Source organism: Poeciliopsis prolifica, unplaced genomic scaffold, assembly GCF_027474105.1.
Source record: "Poeciliopsis prolifica strain line A6 unplaced genomic scaffold, Auburn_PproV2 SCAFFOLD002, whole genome shotgun sequence".
Taxonomy (NCBI): Eukaryota; Metazoa; Chordata; class Actinopteri; order Cyprinodontiformes; family Poeciliidae; genus Poeciliopsis; species Poeciliopsis prolifica.
Window position 1 is genome coordinate 6,113,038 of NW_026562377.1, and position 17,275 is coordinate 6,130,312.

The 17,275-nt window shown below is 37.9% G+C and overlaps 1 protein-coding gene across 2 annotated transcripts in view; it reads left to right on the forward strand.

The window, feature by feature from the left end:
• The first annotated feature begins 222 nt into the window (after positions 1–222).
• Positions 223–17,275, forward strand: part of ano8b (anoctamin 8b) — a 37,657-nt gene continuing 20,604 nt past the window's right edge. For both annotated transcript variants that reach the window (XM_055051403.1, XM_055051411.1), the window contains exon 1: positions 223–609. In XM_055051403.1, the coding sequence (XP_054907378.1) occupies positions 450–609 (160 nt within the window). In that variant the 5' untranslated portion in view covers positions 223–449. The remainder of the gene's footprint in view (positions 610–17,275) is intronic.

The following is a 17,275-nucleotide window of genomic DNA, read 5'->3' on the forward strand; positions in this document are numbered from 1 at the left end:
CTGAGGGGCATGGAAAATCAAGGTCATGCATGTTTTAAAATGACTATTAGGAGTCAGTTTGCAGCTTCCATGCGGTTTAATTCAGCATGAGATGACTTGAGTAACACCTGCAGGTCCACTGTAATGATCTAGGACAATAGTCAATTATCAGGGTGAACGCTGTAAGGTGAAATGAGTGTGTCATCCAGTCCCCTCCCCCGCCCTCCCTGTCTTTGTCCCTCCTCCAGTCATCATCGGAGCAGCTCTCTCCATCTAGCCGCGCATCCAGCTCCAGAGCCCCGCCAGGATGATCCGCCGCCGCACCGACAACCTTCACTTCACTTTCACTCCTGTCCTCTAATAGAGCCCCATCCTTCACCCATGCGCTGCCTCCCTCCTGAGATGCGACACCGCTGCCTCATTTCCCGGACGATACCTTCATCTTGCGTCGCTCCTCGCTGATAGAGAGCATGCCCGACGCGGGGACGGGAGGCGCTGCGGCCGCCGGGGGTGCGACCACCTCCGGCGACGGCTCCGAGAGCTCCCGCCACCGACACCGAGCGCAGCAGGGGGACTCGGAGAGGCCGGAGCCGGGTTCTGCCCCGCAACAGAGCTCCTCGGGAGTCCTGGGTGAGTCGCTTCGCTTCGGACGGTGAGGCTTGGAGTCGGAGGAGAGGACAGGTGAAACAGCAGCACCAATCCTCCTCCTCCTCCTTTGTCTCCCCAAAACGATCACATCGTGTCACTTCAGGCCTGTAATTCATGGTCTTATCTGCACTTCTTGCCCGGAATATGTCTGTTTTTGCCTCTGCGGAGGGAGATGGCTTCATTATGCACATTTAGAGCTAGTTTGACCTTATTGTTGAGTAATGAGGAGCTTATTACCACCTCCTGTCCCAGCATTATTACTACACCGTTCCTCTGAGCTCCTTTTCTGCTGCATAATGTCTGTTAGGCCTGCAGTTGTTCTTCTTTGTAAACAAATATTTCTGTCACCCAGGGATTTTATGAACTATTGCAGGTGATGCCCTGCAAAAGTATTTTATTTTACTTTTATTTTCACGTTACAACCAGAAATCTGTGGAGAGCACATACATTCAGGCCCCTTTCCACCCTGTTACCCCTAAGTAAAATCTAGAACAATTAAATCTGTAGTCACTCTATGGGGAAATACAAAATCCAATAATCATGAATAAACATCAAGTTCAGTTCAGAGCACAAGAACCTACCAAAACGTCCACCTTAATTTGCAGGTTATTGGAAGTTATTAAAAAAACAGACTGGTGTTAACTCCGGAGGAGCTGCAGAGATTCACAGCTCAGGTGAGAGAATCTGTCACCTGATAGCACAAATCAAAGTGCTTGAGAAAAGAAAATTTGTTTAAATTAAAAAGACTGTAATTGCTAATGTGTACTATGCTAAAACAACAAAAGACAGAGGACAAATAAAGGCAAATTAAATCAAAAGACCATAAATGACATCATTTAGAAGTATATTTTGAAATAGGGCTGCACAATAAATCAATAACAATACATATTGTAATTAACACATGATTAATTATATTGGAGAGGGCAAAATGTTGTTGATAGAGAGCTACAAGAAACCTCATGTGCACTTTGTAAGAAACCTTGAAGGCTGTTTCTTTCTTCAGAAAAGACAGGAAAACTAGTCAGGACAGTCTTGGACAAAACCCGGTTAGAGGTTCTCAAAGCCTTGAGACTCAAGCCCAAACAGTGTTGTGATAGTATTATACAGAACCAAACATTGTCGTGTTTGGAGGGCTCAATCAAAGTTCAGACCTAAAACTAATAGAGAATGTGTGGAAAGACTTTTCTGTTGCTTTTCACAGACACAAGCTGCATTTCCATTACTAATGTGTGCAAAACTTTGTGAATTTTCTGCTACTTTCAAAAAAATAAATATTTTGTAGTTGTGGTTTTTCCATTTAAAATCACACATGAATAAGTTTGTTAACATAAGTAATTAGAAAACATGCTGTGCCACCCTCCTCTTGTTACTTCCTGTCATCTTTTCTGCCAGTCACAACATTAAGTTTTTGATTACATAACTTGTGCGTCGCAATAAAATGTGTTCCCATTGCAATTTTGCGAAATACGCTAATTTCAATACAACCAAAAAACACCTCATCCTGGTGCAAAAACTTTCTATAAAAAAGCATATTTTTTTCAAAAATTACTTTGTTTCCATTAAGCAAATTTGTGAAATTTTAGGTTCAATAGAAACGCAGCAAGTGTGACTCAATTTGTTGAAACAAATTTCTGTCTTTAGATAAATAAAGTTGGTAGAAACTTTCCCCAAAAAGCTCACGGCTGCTAATCTCGTCCTGTTTTTTTTGTATTTCTCAATTATCACATAAAACCCTAAAAAGAAAATAGAAGTTAATGTTGTAATGTGACAAAATGTGAAAAGGATTAAGTAGTATGATTTACCAGGAAGTTGCTGTAGATTGCAGGGGTTTTTTTTCACCGTCTGGCCATAAGCACCAGCTTGTTGTGCAGCATAAGAGGTTGGATTACTTATTGTGTCTTGTTTGTGGTGCTGTTCAGTCTTCAGACTCTCCTAACGTGATGATGATCATGTTTTTGTGCGATTCAGCTGTCCGGGTAGAGTGCTATGGTTTTGATATTGTTAGGAGAAGCCTCGTTTTCCTGCATGCAGGGTGCAGAGACGGCCTCTGTGCTCGATGCCAGCACTGCTGCAGAGTGATGCAGTGGAGCTGTCAGCAGCACATGAGAACTCCTTTCCACTGTCGGTGGAGGTAACCTGAGCAGGCAGCAGCTGACTGGACGAGCACGCTGATGTCATCTTCCTAAGAGCGTGGCACCACCGGGTGTTTGAATGGGTCACAAACACTCTGGAGTGTCAGTGGAGCACAGATTAGTTCAAAGGCTTCATTTGAGGAACAAAGGAAAGAACACAGAGTCTGAGACGTTTAAGAAAGAATACAGTGAAAGAATCGTAACTTTTGAGATCATGTGTTGATGTTTCTTAAATACCATTGTATTGTGTTTATACCAAATCAACTATTAGGTGTTAAAATAGGGCTGCATGATATTGGATATCCTGTGATGTTGCAACATAAAAACAGATGACTTGAACCTTAAGCTATGCTGCACTTCTGCCATTTTGTTGACAATTTGCACTGATCTTATCTCTTATTGTGAAAGTATAACTTTTGTCTCTGTTTGATATTTATGCTTGTTGGGCTCCAAAACATTAAACATTTTTGCGATGGGTGATAATATTTGCTCTGTTGCCTGTTTTATTTACTTCTCTCTTTCTCTCTTTCTCATCTGTGCTTCTGTGACCTTTAGCATTTTTGGTAATGTCATTAGCGTCTGGTGTGAGACTGTCCAGCTGGCTAAATATGACATTAGCATGAATAATGCTGGAATATCTTTGCCGACAGTTATTGCTCTCCAAACATTGCGATGATGACATTATCGCAATGCTCTGTAAAACCTTAAAAGTTTTACATTAATCACAAAAAAATGAGGGAACAGAAACACATGAATCTAGAGAAAAACAATAACTAAATTTTTTATTAAAATTGTATAATTTCTTTCGAAAGATCTCTTGAATATTTTGTCCTGTTTTGATCAAAACTTGTTCAATCACTGTCATTTTTTTATTGGGAGTCAAACACTCAGAGAAAGGCAGACGTAGCATCTACTCACTCTCAATCAGTTTAATCTTTCAGGTAAAGTCACAGTGATCATACAGAAAACCAATGAAATTAAGACAGTTTAAATGTATTCTTTCTTGATTTAAACAGGTTTTATATAAAAAGCACACACTCTTTCAATTCCAGGTAGTTATCTAACAGGACACAAGTCCTAGTGAGCATGTTAGATTTAAAACTGCATAACAGGAAAGTCAGGAAGTACCTGAACAAGCATGTCTTGTTTGGGAGCTTTGTTATGAGAAAGCTTCTTTTTAAAAACAGTATAGCAGCAAAATATTGATTTGTTATGTAGGAACTCAGTGAACCACTAAAGAGTCCTTCATAAAATCATCCTAACCAAACTGGGTCATCAACTGGACAATGATCCCAAACATAGCAGCAAATTTACAACAAAATGAGTGGAAAAAGAATCAAATTAAGGTCGTACAATAGCCCTGTTAAAGTCCAGACATCACTCTGGATGATAAGGTTAACGGGGAACTGAGGAGAATAATCGCAGACCTCACTGAATGCTGTGTGTTTTTCTACATTTGAAGTTACAATTAAATGATAGAACTCCTTAAATAATAATAATTTGATTCGTAAAACCGTAGAACTGAAAGGAGGTGCGTTTTCTTTTCACCAGGACCGAATATATGAGTCCAGGTTTTGCCCGTAGGGAGCTTTGTTGCTGGAATGCATGCTAAATGTGGTTTGTCTTTCTTAATCAAGGTATGGGGCTGAAATACCATGATATCACATGACCACCCTCAAATGTGTCGCTGTCAGTCAGCTAACGCGGCGGCAGGAGCGCCGACTTCTTCATTCAGTGGAGACTTGGAAGGATTTTCTTCTCTGGAGTCTTAGATTGTCCCCCTCCGTCGTCCGTGTTTTCCTAATCCTGCCACAGTAGACCTCAATGACTTTGATCCTTGATGCCACCATCCTTTGTAGCTCAAACACTCGTTTCAATGATTAATTAATCTCTCCTCATTAGAAAACGCAACATAAAAGTCACAGCAATTAGACCGTGTTCCCTGTGAGGCTGGCGCTGATAAGGTTCGGTGTGGAAATTAGGTCATGTATTTTCTGGCTGTCCAATCAGCTGCCAGGGATATGTGAGACATACGCTTATTTTCAATCTTGCTTAGGAAAAAGATGTAATGTCAAAAGGTTGGAGGCAGAAATTTGAAGACTTTGCTGACATTTTGACAGATGTAGATTAATTCTAACAAACTTTATTGTAATAATGAGCTAAATTTAAGTGAACACTGTGTTTTCCCAGGTTCTATGACATACATAGCATCTGGTCACCCCTGCAAATCATTATAAAATCCAGCTCTGTAAGGCATTTTTTTTTGTCAGACTCTTTTTTCTGAGCACTTCAGTGAATTTCAGTGTGGTACCATGATAGTTTGCTGCCTGTGCAATAGATCAACTCATGAAATTTACTTGCTACTAAATATTCCCACTATCAGCAAAATGGGAACAACAGCAGCTTAGCCAAGAAGTAAATTCACAGAGTGGGGTCAGCAGATGTTGAGGCGCAAAGTGACCAGAGGTCACTGGCTTTCTGCAGAGTCAATAATAAGGGCTCTCTTTTGTTTGTCAGATGAAAATTCAAATTTCTTTAAGGAGGAAAACAATTTTGGTATCAAACTTTCTTCATTTACTCTCTAAAAGTGAGAATATTTACAAGTTTCCCACAGAAAATACAGAAAATTACATCCTAGTGAAGCAATCTTAACAGGCTATTTTATTGAAATCAGTTTTTTCTGCAGATGTGTCATTGTGGGATGAGATTTAATTGTAATTAACTTGTTCATTGCTAATTAAATAAAACACTTAGCCAAAGTACAGCTGTAGTTTTAGATGCAGCATGCCAACACTGTCTTAACTACAACAGTCACATTTTGCGATCATGTTTTTATCTGCACTCTGGACCAATTCTTGCATTTTCCTTTTGTTCCAATTTATATAATGCTTCATAAAGTGTTGAAGAAGGTTTTGTATTTATGTTATGATCTGTTTGCTTCTTTGTAAACTTACTTATTAACTCCACACTTGATGCTTGCTTATAATAATTGCTCTCTTTAATTTGGAAAATGCATGGAGAGAAGGTCTTAAGTGGAAATCTGCACTTTGGCTGCAGTCCAGCCTCTTCAATAAAGTAGAATACTTCAGCTTTACCTCTAACAAGTTCTATGTCACGGGTTTCTCTGAATCCAATGGCACTGAAAAGGATAAAAGCATACCTCTGAAGTGTTGAAAAGAAAAGCTGTTTTCGCAGCAGCACAGTTTGAGTCGCTGGTTTTTGCCCTCCCACAGCTTCATAAGTCAAGGGGCTGAGGAATGCTGTTCTGTATGATAAAACACCGGCAGTATGTTCGCCTAATGACTCCCAGCATAATGTGTTTCTCTGCTGCATCCGCTTCTGAGCCTACATTGGTTAACCGATGTGTTTTCTGTGTTCCTGCTCTTCTTCTGTGGTGGAGTGTGTGCTGAGCTGCATATTAGCTGCACTTTGGATGGGCTTGCTGCTGCTGAGATTTTGTCTTTATTAACCTGAGCTGAAGGGTCAAGCACCCAACTGGGGTATTACTTTAGGAAAGAAACAACAAAGTAACCATCATAATAAAATCACAGTGCCACAGTGGAGTTATAATAATTAGCAGCAGTCAGGGCTCATCGTGGCTATCTGGGCTCTGTCCTTTTAAAACTGATGTTTTATGTTGCTGCAAATATAAACTATATGTTTATATGTTCCTCAGAGCAGCAGTGATTCGTCTAATTGCTACTGATGCTAATCTGACCGTATCATGCTCTGGCTTCACATTAATTGCTGCCTGTCAAAATATAATGTTTCAGTCATAATTTACATTTGTACTGTCTCAACTGTGTTACTTTAATTTTCTGTGCCATAAAAATCTTGACTTCTTCAGATGGAGTAAATGTTTTGTTGGAATAAATTAGTCAGCTGAATCCATTTCACTTCAATCACTTCTGACAATTATGTAGTTTTACTCATCATACACTTATTAAAGAGATGGATGGATACTGTTGCCTGAAAAAAAGAGTTAGAAATATTAAAAGATTCTGTTTTGCTGTAAAAGTTGATGTGCATGACTAGAAATAAAAATAGTTTTTGGAAGTACACGGCCCTTCGACCTTTTTTCGTCAAAAATAAGTGAAGAAAAGCAAAGCATTATTCTTTCAGGAAGCTGTTCTGCAGTGCACAGCAACAACTGGTGAGATTTCTGGACATTGCCTCACTTTATTTAAAAATAACTGTGCCTTAATATCTGGCCCATGCTTCAATACAACATTATGAAATTGAGATGATAGAGTATTAACGTAAAGAACATCAGATTTCAACTTGTGTTAATTCTGAGTTTCCTGAGTTTAGTTATTGTTTACAAGTCATCGCATTCAATTGTCTTGTTTTTGATGACTTCCTTGTCATTCAGTCCCTTTAAAGGGTATCATATATCTTTGAATCTAAACTTCCTCATACTGCAAAGTACCTTTAAGGAAATACTATCTTTACTTAAACTGGTTAATCAGGCAGGGGTAGATGTTTGGTTTTCCCCCTTGCCTGTTCCATGAAGAACCTTTGAAGAACCGCTTTCTTTTTTGTTTCTGCAGCTCTGTAGTTGGCCAAAGTTTCAGGAAGCTACAGACAATTTCCCTAAGGTGTGATAAAAAATTTGCCTTGCAAGAAATGATTTGCTTGCTTTAAATTCTCATGTTTTTAATGCCTTTCTCTGTTCCTACATAATGCATCTTTGCCTCCAGAGACGCACCACCAACTTCTGATTCCCTATTTATGCCGTCTTGATGTTCACACTTTTCCATTTATAGCCATGAAGATTATCAAACCTTGTGCAGAAAAATGATAATGCACACCCGAGAGCTTAAAATACTTTAAAGTGCAGATAGAATAGCTGCTGGTGTTGCCCATTCTGTGCTTTCTAAGATGTGTAGCAGAGATTTTACCACTGAGTTTAAGCTCTGATCAAAGCAGTGTGTGACCGGGCTTCTTATACTGCGAGGAAGAAGTGGGATTAAAGGGTGCTTGGTGACCCTGCCCTTCATTTTCTCTAACTTCACTAAGCTTTGGTTTGATTTGCCTTTTTCTTAGCTGCTAAGTACACCCTGCAGACAAACAATGACCGTGGTGAAGAATGCTGCTTTTAGGCTTGGTGGCAGAGAATTGCTCCACATTCGTGCCGTTCCCCATCCTCAACTACTGGAGAGCTGGGAAAGTGCAAAGAGGATTGTTCTGTCTTCCACAGCTCATAAATGGACGTATTATCCATGTCTGCGTCTGCACAGAGGCGCTCAATGTGAAGCTGGGGAGTTTTAAGCCACTTTATTGCACATCTTGTTCCTCTGCCGTTCTTGTTTATCTGATAACACCCTCCTGTGACTCATTTGGTTTGGCCACTTTTTTTGATTTGTTTGGTAGAGGTGCAATCAATTCTCCTCCTCACGTCCTTATTAGCCTTTTCAAGAGGCTAAATTTCAGAGCTAAACCTCTGCATAAGGCAGAATTATCTGTTTGTTTGCAGACATCCTGCTGCATATCTTAGGACTGTTTTATTGCTTTTTTCTCTACCAGTTTTTTATGTAATGAATGAAAGTTGGATGAAGTTCACTGCAGATTTTGCAATGGAATAAGAATTTATTGCTATCCTGTCAGAAAGTACATTTTTCATCTTTGATGGCAACAAATCGCTTTCTCCTTTTTTGTCAGCCTCAGAAGCTGTCAGCTGTAGAGGACAGTAAAGCTTTTAAATTTGAATAAATTGCAGTCGGTGATGGCTCTTATGGTATTTATTTCTGATTTTTCCTGAATCCATCCTCAGTCACTGTGGCGCTGAATTAATTTAATGGCTCTGTCCTTCTGTGTCTTCATGATGCTGGTACATTTAACCTTCAAAACCCGTCCACTGAGAGGAGGGTCGACCACATCACTGTGGAAATAGAGCATGCTCCACTGATTGGATCAGAAAACAAAGAAGTTAAACTGTAAAAATTCCCAAAACAATTGCAAACCAAAATCATCTGAATCGGTTTACATTTTGTGTTTTATGTATATGTGGTGCTGTTGTGAAAGACTTCATATAATAAGCTAAATGTTTTATGTGTTAATACATTTTAGCAGCAGACATGGAGATAAATAAAATGTAGTGGTCTTTTAATTTAATTTAATCATTATACGGTGTTGTGAAAACATAAGTCTGTGTACATCCTATTGACATAGGATGTAAATGTAGTTTGGTTTTGCTTATTTGTCACACAGATGTTTTAATCCGTAGGTAATGTTTAGCTTCATTTGTTTCTGTTTTGATCTTTTTCTTTGTTTAGATCTTCCCTTCGTTCATTCCTCTGTTTACTTCTTGGTTTATGCTTTTGTGTTTCTTTTATTAGTATTTCTTGTAGTAATTGTTTTTGTTCATATTTAGTTTTGCTACTGTTTGATAGTGTCAGGGTTTTACCTTTCATTTAATTGTCTCTTCTTCCTGCTTGGCTTCTGTTCGTCGCCTCAGCGTGTTTCTCACCACATCGAAACACACTGCGGTGAAGAGGAATCATGTTTTCTATCTCCTCATTCCTCATTCCTCTTCTGTTTTTGTTTTCACTCCAGCTGTTCCTCATTCCCTTAATTACACCTGCTTACGTACTCATGTACTCTTCTGCTACCCGTTGTTTTGTTTTTGTCAGATTCTTTCTCAGGTTATTCCACTGCTCTGCGACAACAAGTCTTTTTAAAAGTGTATTTTTAAACTCTTTATTAAATTTTTTTTAATGAAACTTACAACTTCCTTTCTGCATTTTGTCTGACATACATTACCACAGAATAACCAGAATAATCACTAAATTAAGTTTTTAAATTATGTTTTAAGAAATCAAAGCTTCTTTTTTATGTTAAAGTCATTTCACTTAGATTGATCACTTGATTCGTTTAATTTCCCCTTAAACAAAAAACTGGAGTCTTCCTCTGTGCCTTCAATCTATAATGTACAATCACTGTGAAGAAAACTTGGCTTGTTCTTTTTTTTTAAATTTTGTTATATAGGGTCTCCAAGCGTTATTTTTGTCCTAAAAAATACATATTACAATTAGATATACATATTACATATGCCACATGTTTATGTATTTTATTGTTGATTGCCTTCTTAAGTGGAAGACTGTGAAGTCACTAACTGTAACTGTGTGGAAACAGAAACTAAAGAAGGTGAACAATAGAAAAAGTAAAGATGGATCTTTTCAACGAGAAGTAGAACAAGAAAACCAAAGTGCATAACAATAAAAGATTAAAAGCACTAAAAAGATCACAGAACACAGCAAAAAGTAAAAGCCTTTTGGTGACGTCGCAAAGATCCAAAGGAAACTGGTTTGGTTCTCAGCGTTCAAACTTAGCCCTTGGAAAGCCCAATATAAGCTGAATGAAAAACTCAACGGACCTGCAAATACCTGAAAGTTCAGATAAATGTCAATAAATTCTAAAACAATCAGGAATCGATTGTAAAGAATATAAAATAACCTCTGTGTTTAAGGACCTTTTGAATGTGGCATTTGGTTTTTTGGCCTGGAGATTGTAGGTTGTATGTTTCATGGTGAGATTGCTTTGGCTGTGACGAGGCAACGAGGCAGGATTGCCGCATGGCAGCAATGAATAAATTACTAGAACTTACTTGAAGTGCTGCCAGTCCAGCCTGGCTCTCATTGGTGTGACTCCAGTGTGACTATAAATTCTCTGATGACCAAGCAGCACAAGTGCAGGTTAAGAGCAGAAGTGACTTTATGAGATGAAAAATGCTGGGAGTTTGAGAGACATTCAGTAGAATCTCAATACGACTCAGACCAAGATCTAGTGACGCTCTTTTATAGAAATGGAACCTCTAACACTCATTGTCTTTTGTCTAAATGCGTACAAAGAACTGAATAAATCGAGATGTACTGGTGCATATATTTTCCTTATCAAAGGCTTATGGAATCAGTTATTAGTAATATCTTCATCTGCTTCTTGCTGAGTAGGAAAGGAAATAGGAGGGGTTTTGTAGTAATCTACAATAATCGCTGATTCCTGGTATTGATCGGACTCTAAGACTTCTGCATCTTTATTGTCCAGAAATAGATCATACAGATCAGCTATTCAAGACTCACTGCTGCCGGTTCTGTAAAATTCAGGATGATTTCCGAAAGATGTTGGATATAAAACAAAATTTACTCAGTAATTACTGGGTTGCACTGGAAGTTCAGATTATCTTGCTGTTATTATAATTAGAACGACCTCCTGAGTTAGAAACACAAACTGAATTTCCTTTATTTTAATGCCAACCAGTCATCCATTACTCTTAGTAAGTCAATTAACCTTCATAAAATGGCTTGTTATGTAACGTCACTATTGAGACACAGGCTGACATCAGGCAGATTTGCACCAGCAGGGTTACATTAAACTCTGAGTTAAAGGTTCTGCAGTTTTCCTGGACAGTCCTGAACCCTCCTTTGGTATTGTTTAAAGCAAAGGATAAATGGAGATGAATGGAAAGGAAAGGAAGGATTTTAAAATGTAGAAGTGATTAGATTATTAAAAACTGAGGTGTGGTTTTGGACTGGGAGAGATTTTCCAAAATGTAAATATTTTGTTATCCATCTATTTCTATCTTTAGACTCCCTTTTTTGTTTTGTGCCACATTTGTGTTATTTTGTATCTGCTTATGTTTTTACTGATTTTGAACCGTTTCATTCTTTGATTGAGCTGCACAATATATCAAATCACAATCATCATCACAATTATCAATATCTATTATATCAGAGCTGGGCAATAAATCAAAAACAAACAATATCGTAAAAGGCATGTGATCAATATCAACAGAAGATGTGTCCGATAGAATATTCAAATGTTCAATCCAGAAGCGCACAGCATTATGGGGGATGTAGGCAGCGGAAAGCCTTTAGCTGCTTTATCTCATCAACTAAGTCATTATTTGGTTACCTGTTGAGTAACTAGCATAGCAGCAATTTTAATGTTTAATGTTTTGCCTCATAGCTGCTTAAAAATAAAAAAACAATGTCGTAGAGTGAAAACTCAATAAAACAGGAACGGTCATCCAATCCATCTGCCCTGTCAGAAATATACTCTAACAAGATTGAGGAATGTTTTCTCAACATGTGTTTTGTAAAGTATCCTGCAACCAAATCTTTTATTCAGTGAGAAATGTCCAGTGCTGCAGTGAGTCTTAGGGCTGTTCAGTACAACATAGAAAGATCCCTTTCATGTATTAACATTTCTTGGGAGTCTAATCCATGTTCTTTTGTTTTCTGTTCTTCTCAAAAGCCTCCTTCCAAACTAGTGGTTGTTCCCAGCTCAACAAGGACGTCTCTTTGCTCCACAAAGGCCTCTATTCATTACTTTATATTTATCATCAGCACTCGACCATTCATAATTCTCAATCCTCCTGCTTACAATATTCAATTCAGCTGGTTAGATAAGCAGTGAAATAGTACTTTGCACTAATGGGGCATGGAAAGGTCTGCCTTTCACCTTGGTTACCTGAATGAAAGGTACACAACTTTATTTTCCTCATTTAGCCTCGGCGTGATAATGCGGCCGAGGTAACACTCAAATATACCAGCTGACCCTGAATGAGCCACCAATTAGCCCACTTGGCAGGAGGAAAGAGTGGGAAATAAATTTGGGAGATTTATTGAATCTGAGTGAGGAGAGCAGAGAAAAGTGATGCAAAGGAGAGAAATAAGATTGTATAGAGGAAAGTGATACTTCAACTATTCTGCTGTGTGAGCGTTATAACTCCTCTTCCCCTGCATCGTTTCACATTGTCCTCTTCCTGGCGCTCAGCCAGGGGTGCCTCCAGTGTCACATACAGTCATTGGTATTTTGAAGCCAAGGACAGGTCCCTATTATCCTCCTTGCCACCAATAATGAGGAAACCAGAGTCCTGACATCCACGAAGGTTGACATCTTTATCCCATTTGTCACAAGGGTGGAACAGATACCTTTGTCTTCCTACCAGAGAAAGAAAATCCTTATCTAAACTACAGGATGTGTTATTATAGAAAAGGTAGTTTTACAATTTTTTCTGGGCATTCGGCTGTTGTTTACCTTTCATAAGATTGGAAGATATAAAAATTCAGTGATGTGGAGGCTGTCCCGTCCCACTACCGGTAAAATGACTCCTGCACCTGGATGGCTCCCATTTCCTTCTTCATGCACTTCACTTTTATTTGATTTTCTCCCCATAAGGGCTAGACAATAAATCAATAAATATATAACAATATATATTAATATAAAGCATCTGATAGGATATTCAATATTATACATAGAATATTCTCTGAACTCTGATCAAGTTTTGTTTGAAAAGAAGTTGCTACAGGAATAGTTCACCTGTGATTATAGAGGCATTTACTACATTAATCAAAGCAAAAAAACTTTCACTCAAAAAGGCACAAAACACCACATTCACTGTGGGCTTCAGTTTTTTTACTTTAGTGAATCTCTAGGAAAAAGGCACTATCTTTTATCTACTGAAAGTACCAAGTTAAATTGCCAGAATTGTTAATTATTCCTTTGCTAAGCCAAGACTTTAAACATAACCCCTTTAATAATCTTGCGAAGATTACAGAAAAAAAAAACTACAAATGTATATCAATAAAACTCAGTGCCAGCAGTTGAACACATGCAAAAGAAAACCCTATTTATTCTTTTGTCTTCACTGTCTTTGGAAAAAGCCAGAGAGGGAACAAGAAAGGCCACAGGAGGAAGTCATTAACATAACTTATAAGAAGGAGAAACCCTCCTTACTTTGCCACACAACTGGTTCTACAAACAAGTAAGACATCCAAAGAGATTTAGCAAAAATACTTTTCATTAATCTATTCTCAAAATTCTAATTCTTAGTTTACAGCATGAACTAAAACACAAAACATGCTTTATTTTGCAGTGGTCTTTCTTCTTTATGTTGCTACAAACCACAGATCAATGCTCTTTGACACTAATACTAAACCCTTAATAGACTTGATTAAGCTTTTTCCTATAATGCAGTGATTATTCAAAACTTGAATCAGCTGTCAAACTAAATCCTGTGTGTTTTCTTTCAAAGAACAGGCAACATATTTTATTTTAAGTCTTTTGATCCTTAGAAAAAATCGAAATTGTTCAAAATTGGAGTCAGTAGGTCAGACCTCCAAGAGAAAAGCCTGATCTGTGCATCTCTGCTCTTCTGTGAAGTGAAACTGTAAAACGTTCAGCTCACTGGAACAACTGAGTGTTTTAGACCAGGTTTATTTGTAATATCAGTATCAAGCATTCCTGCTCTTCTCCGTGTGACTGGTAGGCTGCATCCAGATAAGCTCTTAAGCGCAATGATGACAAATACCTCTTGAGACAGCCTGACTGAGTGTGAAGGCTGCAGAGCTGAGACAGACATTAAAGAAATACAGAGAGAGGGAGAGACTGATAGATCTGGCCTGGAGGGAGCAAAGAGAGGATTTGGAGGAAAGAAAGAGGCAGGAATGATGCAGGGAAAAACAAGCTAAGAGGAAAGAGAGGAACATGTGGAGGGAAAAGAAAGAGGAGAGGCAGGAGAATGTTCACTCATTTATCGACAGCTGCGAGTAAAAACGCAGCGTTCAATCTGTTGTGGTAAGATTATTTCTGTAAATGTTTGCCGACTATGCAGTCAGATTGCAGTGTAGGAAAATAGAGAAACTGTTTCAGCATAGAATAAAGTGAGTCAGAGTTTTATTGAGAACAGGTGGATTCACTCTTCATTTACAAGTCGGTTTGAGCCACTGTAGCATTCCTTAGGAGTCTTACTTAGGATGATGCTGTCTCTACCATTTTCCACTGATAGTATGAGTAATTTACTTATGTAAAGAAATAATCCTGTTTCTTTTACAAAAATATATTTTGTTTTGAAAAGGTTGGAGTAAATATAATTAGTTTTTGCGCATTGACTAGAATCACCAGCATTTCTGCAAATGTGCTTTTGCACTAAAACACTTAAGGATGTGGATATTTAGAAGAATTAAACTTAACCTGCAGAGTGAAAACTGATTATAGTGACACTGATGAATATTAAAACTTGATTCAGGATGTCAGTGGAGCATAAAGACATTAAAAAGCATCATTAACTCATCGTTAATGTGACCTTCATTTCTGCACTAAGGCGACTTACACTCAATTGATCTGGTATTTTAGATCACAGCCTCTCACAGGCACATAAACGTCCCAGAGAAATGCTTCATAGAGCGGCTCAGATCACAGACAGACTTCCTGTGTGATGCTCCTGCCTGGCTGCAGTCTGATAAGCATTAGCCCTGGAACCATCGTCTTGCTGTGAAGGCCGTGAGTAATACAGGCTTTATCGGTTTCCACCGCCGTTCCTCATATAAGCCACTTCGCAGCGACCTGGATTCTGTTGCACAGCTAAAGACACTTTTAAACTTTTTTTTTCTCAAATAAATATGTAAATCACTAGTTGATCAAAACATACATTCTGTATGAAACTTAAAGTGTTTATCATGTGTTTAGTTGATAATAAGACGTCATTCATGGCTTTAACAGCGGTTATCTAAATTGTTTTCACCTTGACCTGCTTAGATTTTTGTAAATGTAGACAAGTACAGTTTGTCTAAATTAGTGCCATCCACACTTTTTATAGCATGACCTAAAATTCCCAAGATAAATCTTTGTTTCTAATTTGTATGTTTTGCAGTAGAGTAAACATTTTAATAATATGTCTATTGTCTATACTTTGACAGGTTAAAACCCATGCACACACACTTAAACACAATTTAAAGAGAACAGTGAGCCTTTTAGACATGTTTCTGGACTGGGAAAGGAAGCTGGAGTTCCGACAAATACTAACCAAGAAATGCACAGGCACATGCATTGCAGATCCAAAAATCAAAAAATAATCTTACACGTTTGCCTTATTGAAACACATAGTTTCTTATTTATTTATTTGTTTACTATCAAGAATTTTACATTTAGCCTTTCTTCTGCAAGAAGACAGTGTGAGTCACTCTTTCTTATAAAATACATCCAGATTTTGCAAATGTTAATGAATGATTGATCCAAAGTCTGTGAAATATGAAATTACAATGAGGACAAAAAAATTAGCTAAATTTATTGAATCTACTTTGTTATAGATCTCCCACTTAGCTTTGTGATCATAGTCCTTTTGGCTGACCTATTTTCTGCTGAGCCTCCTCCGTCAGACCGATGGCTTCACGGTTGACTGTGAATATTTTTTTTGGAAAACTCAATTACTGGAGTGGTTGCATAAAGACAAAATTATATCTTATATTACAAGTCTTCACTCATACATGAATAAAGTCATAATATTTTCACCTTATTCTCATAATATCATGATGTTTTTTCATTTTCTTACTGTGGCCCTAATTAATACTCCTTCATAGTAATCACTGTTATACTGTGAAAATTGCATTACCTCAATGCAATTGAGGTATTGCAATTACCTCAGAATCGATGCAGATCTATACCCACCATGAAGGTCAATGCGCTCGGGCTTCACTGATTGACAGGAGCCTTTATTTGGGATCCTAGTTTTAGTTTATGCAAACACAGACACAAATCTGCATCATGCCTTTAATTTAATACCACACCAAGCAGCAAATCCATAAAGGCATGCAAAGTGTCTGAGCCGCTCTCTGCTGGGATTCATAAATTGAAGCCTTGCAGAAGTGTTGAGGCCTATTCACCGGCTGCTCCTGGAGTGTGTTCGTGTGAGCTGCTCTCAGCGGTGAATACAGGACTCATTAGAATGGCTGTCATGTCACAGCAGAGCCTGCAGCATTTCATCTAAATCACAGCTGAGTGACCAGTCATGTTTCTGCTCTGGGAAAACCACTCAGGATGGAAAAGCAGAAAAAGAAAACAACTCACCTCACTATGCTTCCCATCAATTTTTTTTTGCCAGTCAGAAATAGATGGGAAATGTTGTAACGGTGGGGAACATTGGAATTTAAACTTACAATACCTGAAAAAAGTTTTGACAGATTTCTTCCTTTTACTTTTGTTTCAGCCAAAAGTAACTTGAGTAAATGCAAAAATCAGTTTTCAAAAACTTCCTGTCTACAAAATATCTTGCCAAAATATGTTACCAATTGCAAACCCGAATAAAATTTTGCAATTGGTAAAAGTGAGGTGGAATCATCTGTCCAGATGAAATGGTAACAACCAGTTTAAGGGAGGTTCTTTTAAAAAGACAAACAATGCATTGAAAGAAATATTTTGCTAATTTCTTTTATAAACAAAACCAAGCTTTAAAATTGGTGTCTTAAAAAATATATTTGGTTAAAACGCTATGAAACTATTATTCCCACTTAATAAATATCCTCAGCTTTGCTCATTTCCAGTGCATCGATATTTATTATTTCTTAAGACTTTTTATCTCTACCAGGAGCATTAATCATAGTTAAAGAAGAAATTAAGTTTAATTTTCTGTCCTAATGCTATAATTCTCTATCTAGCTCTGATTTAGCTTCCAAAATCTCTTAAGAAAGTATTTAAAATGCTAATCACTTCCCTATATTAGTTTGTCTCGCTGTAAAAGC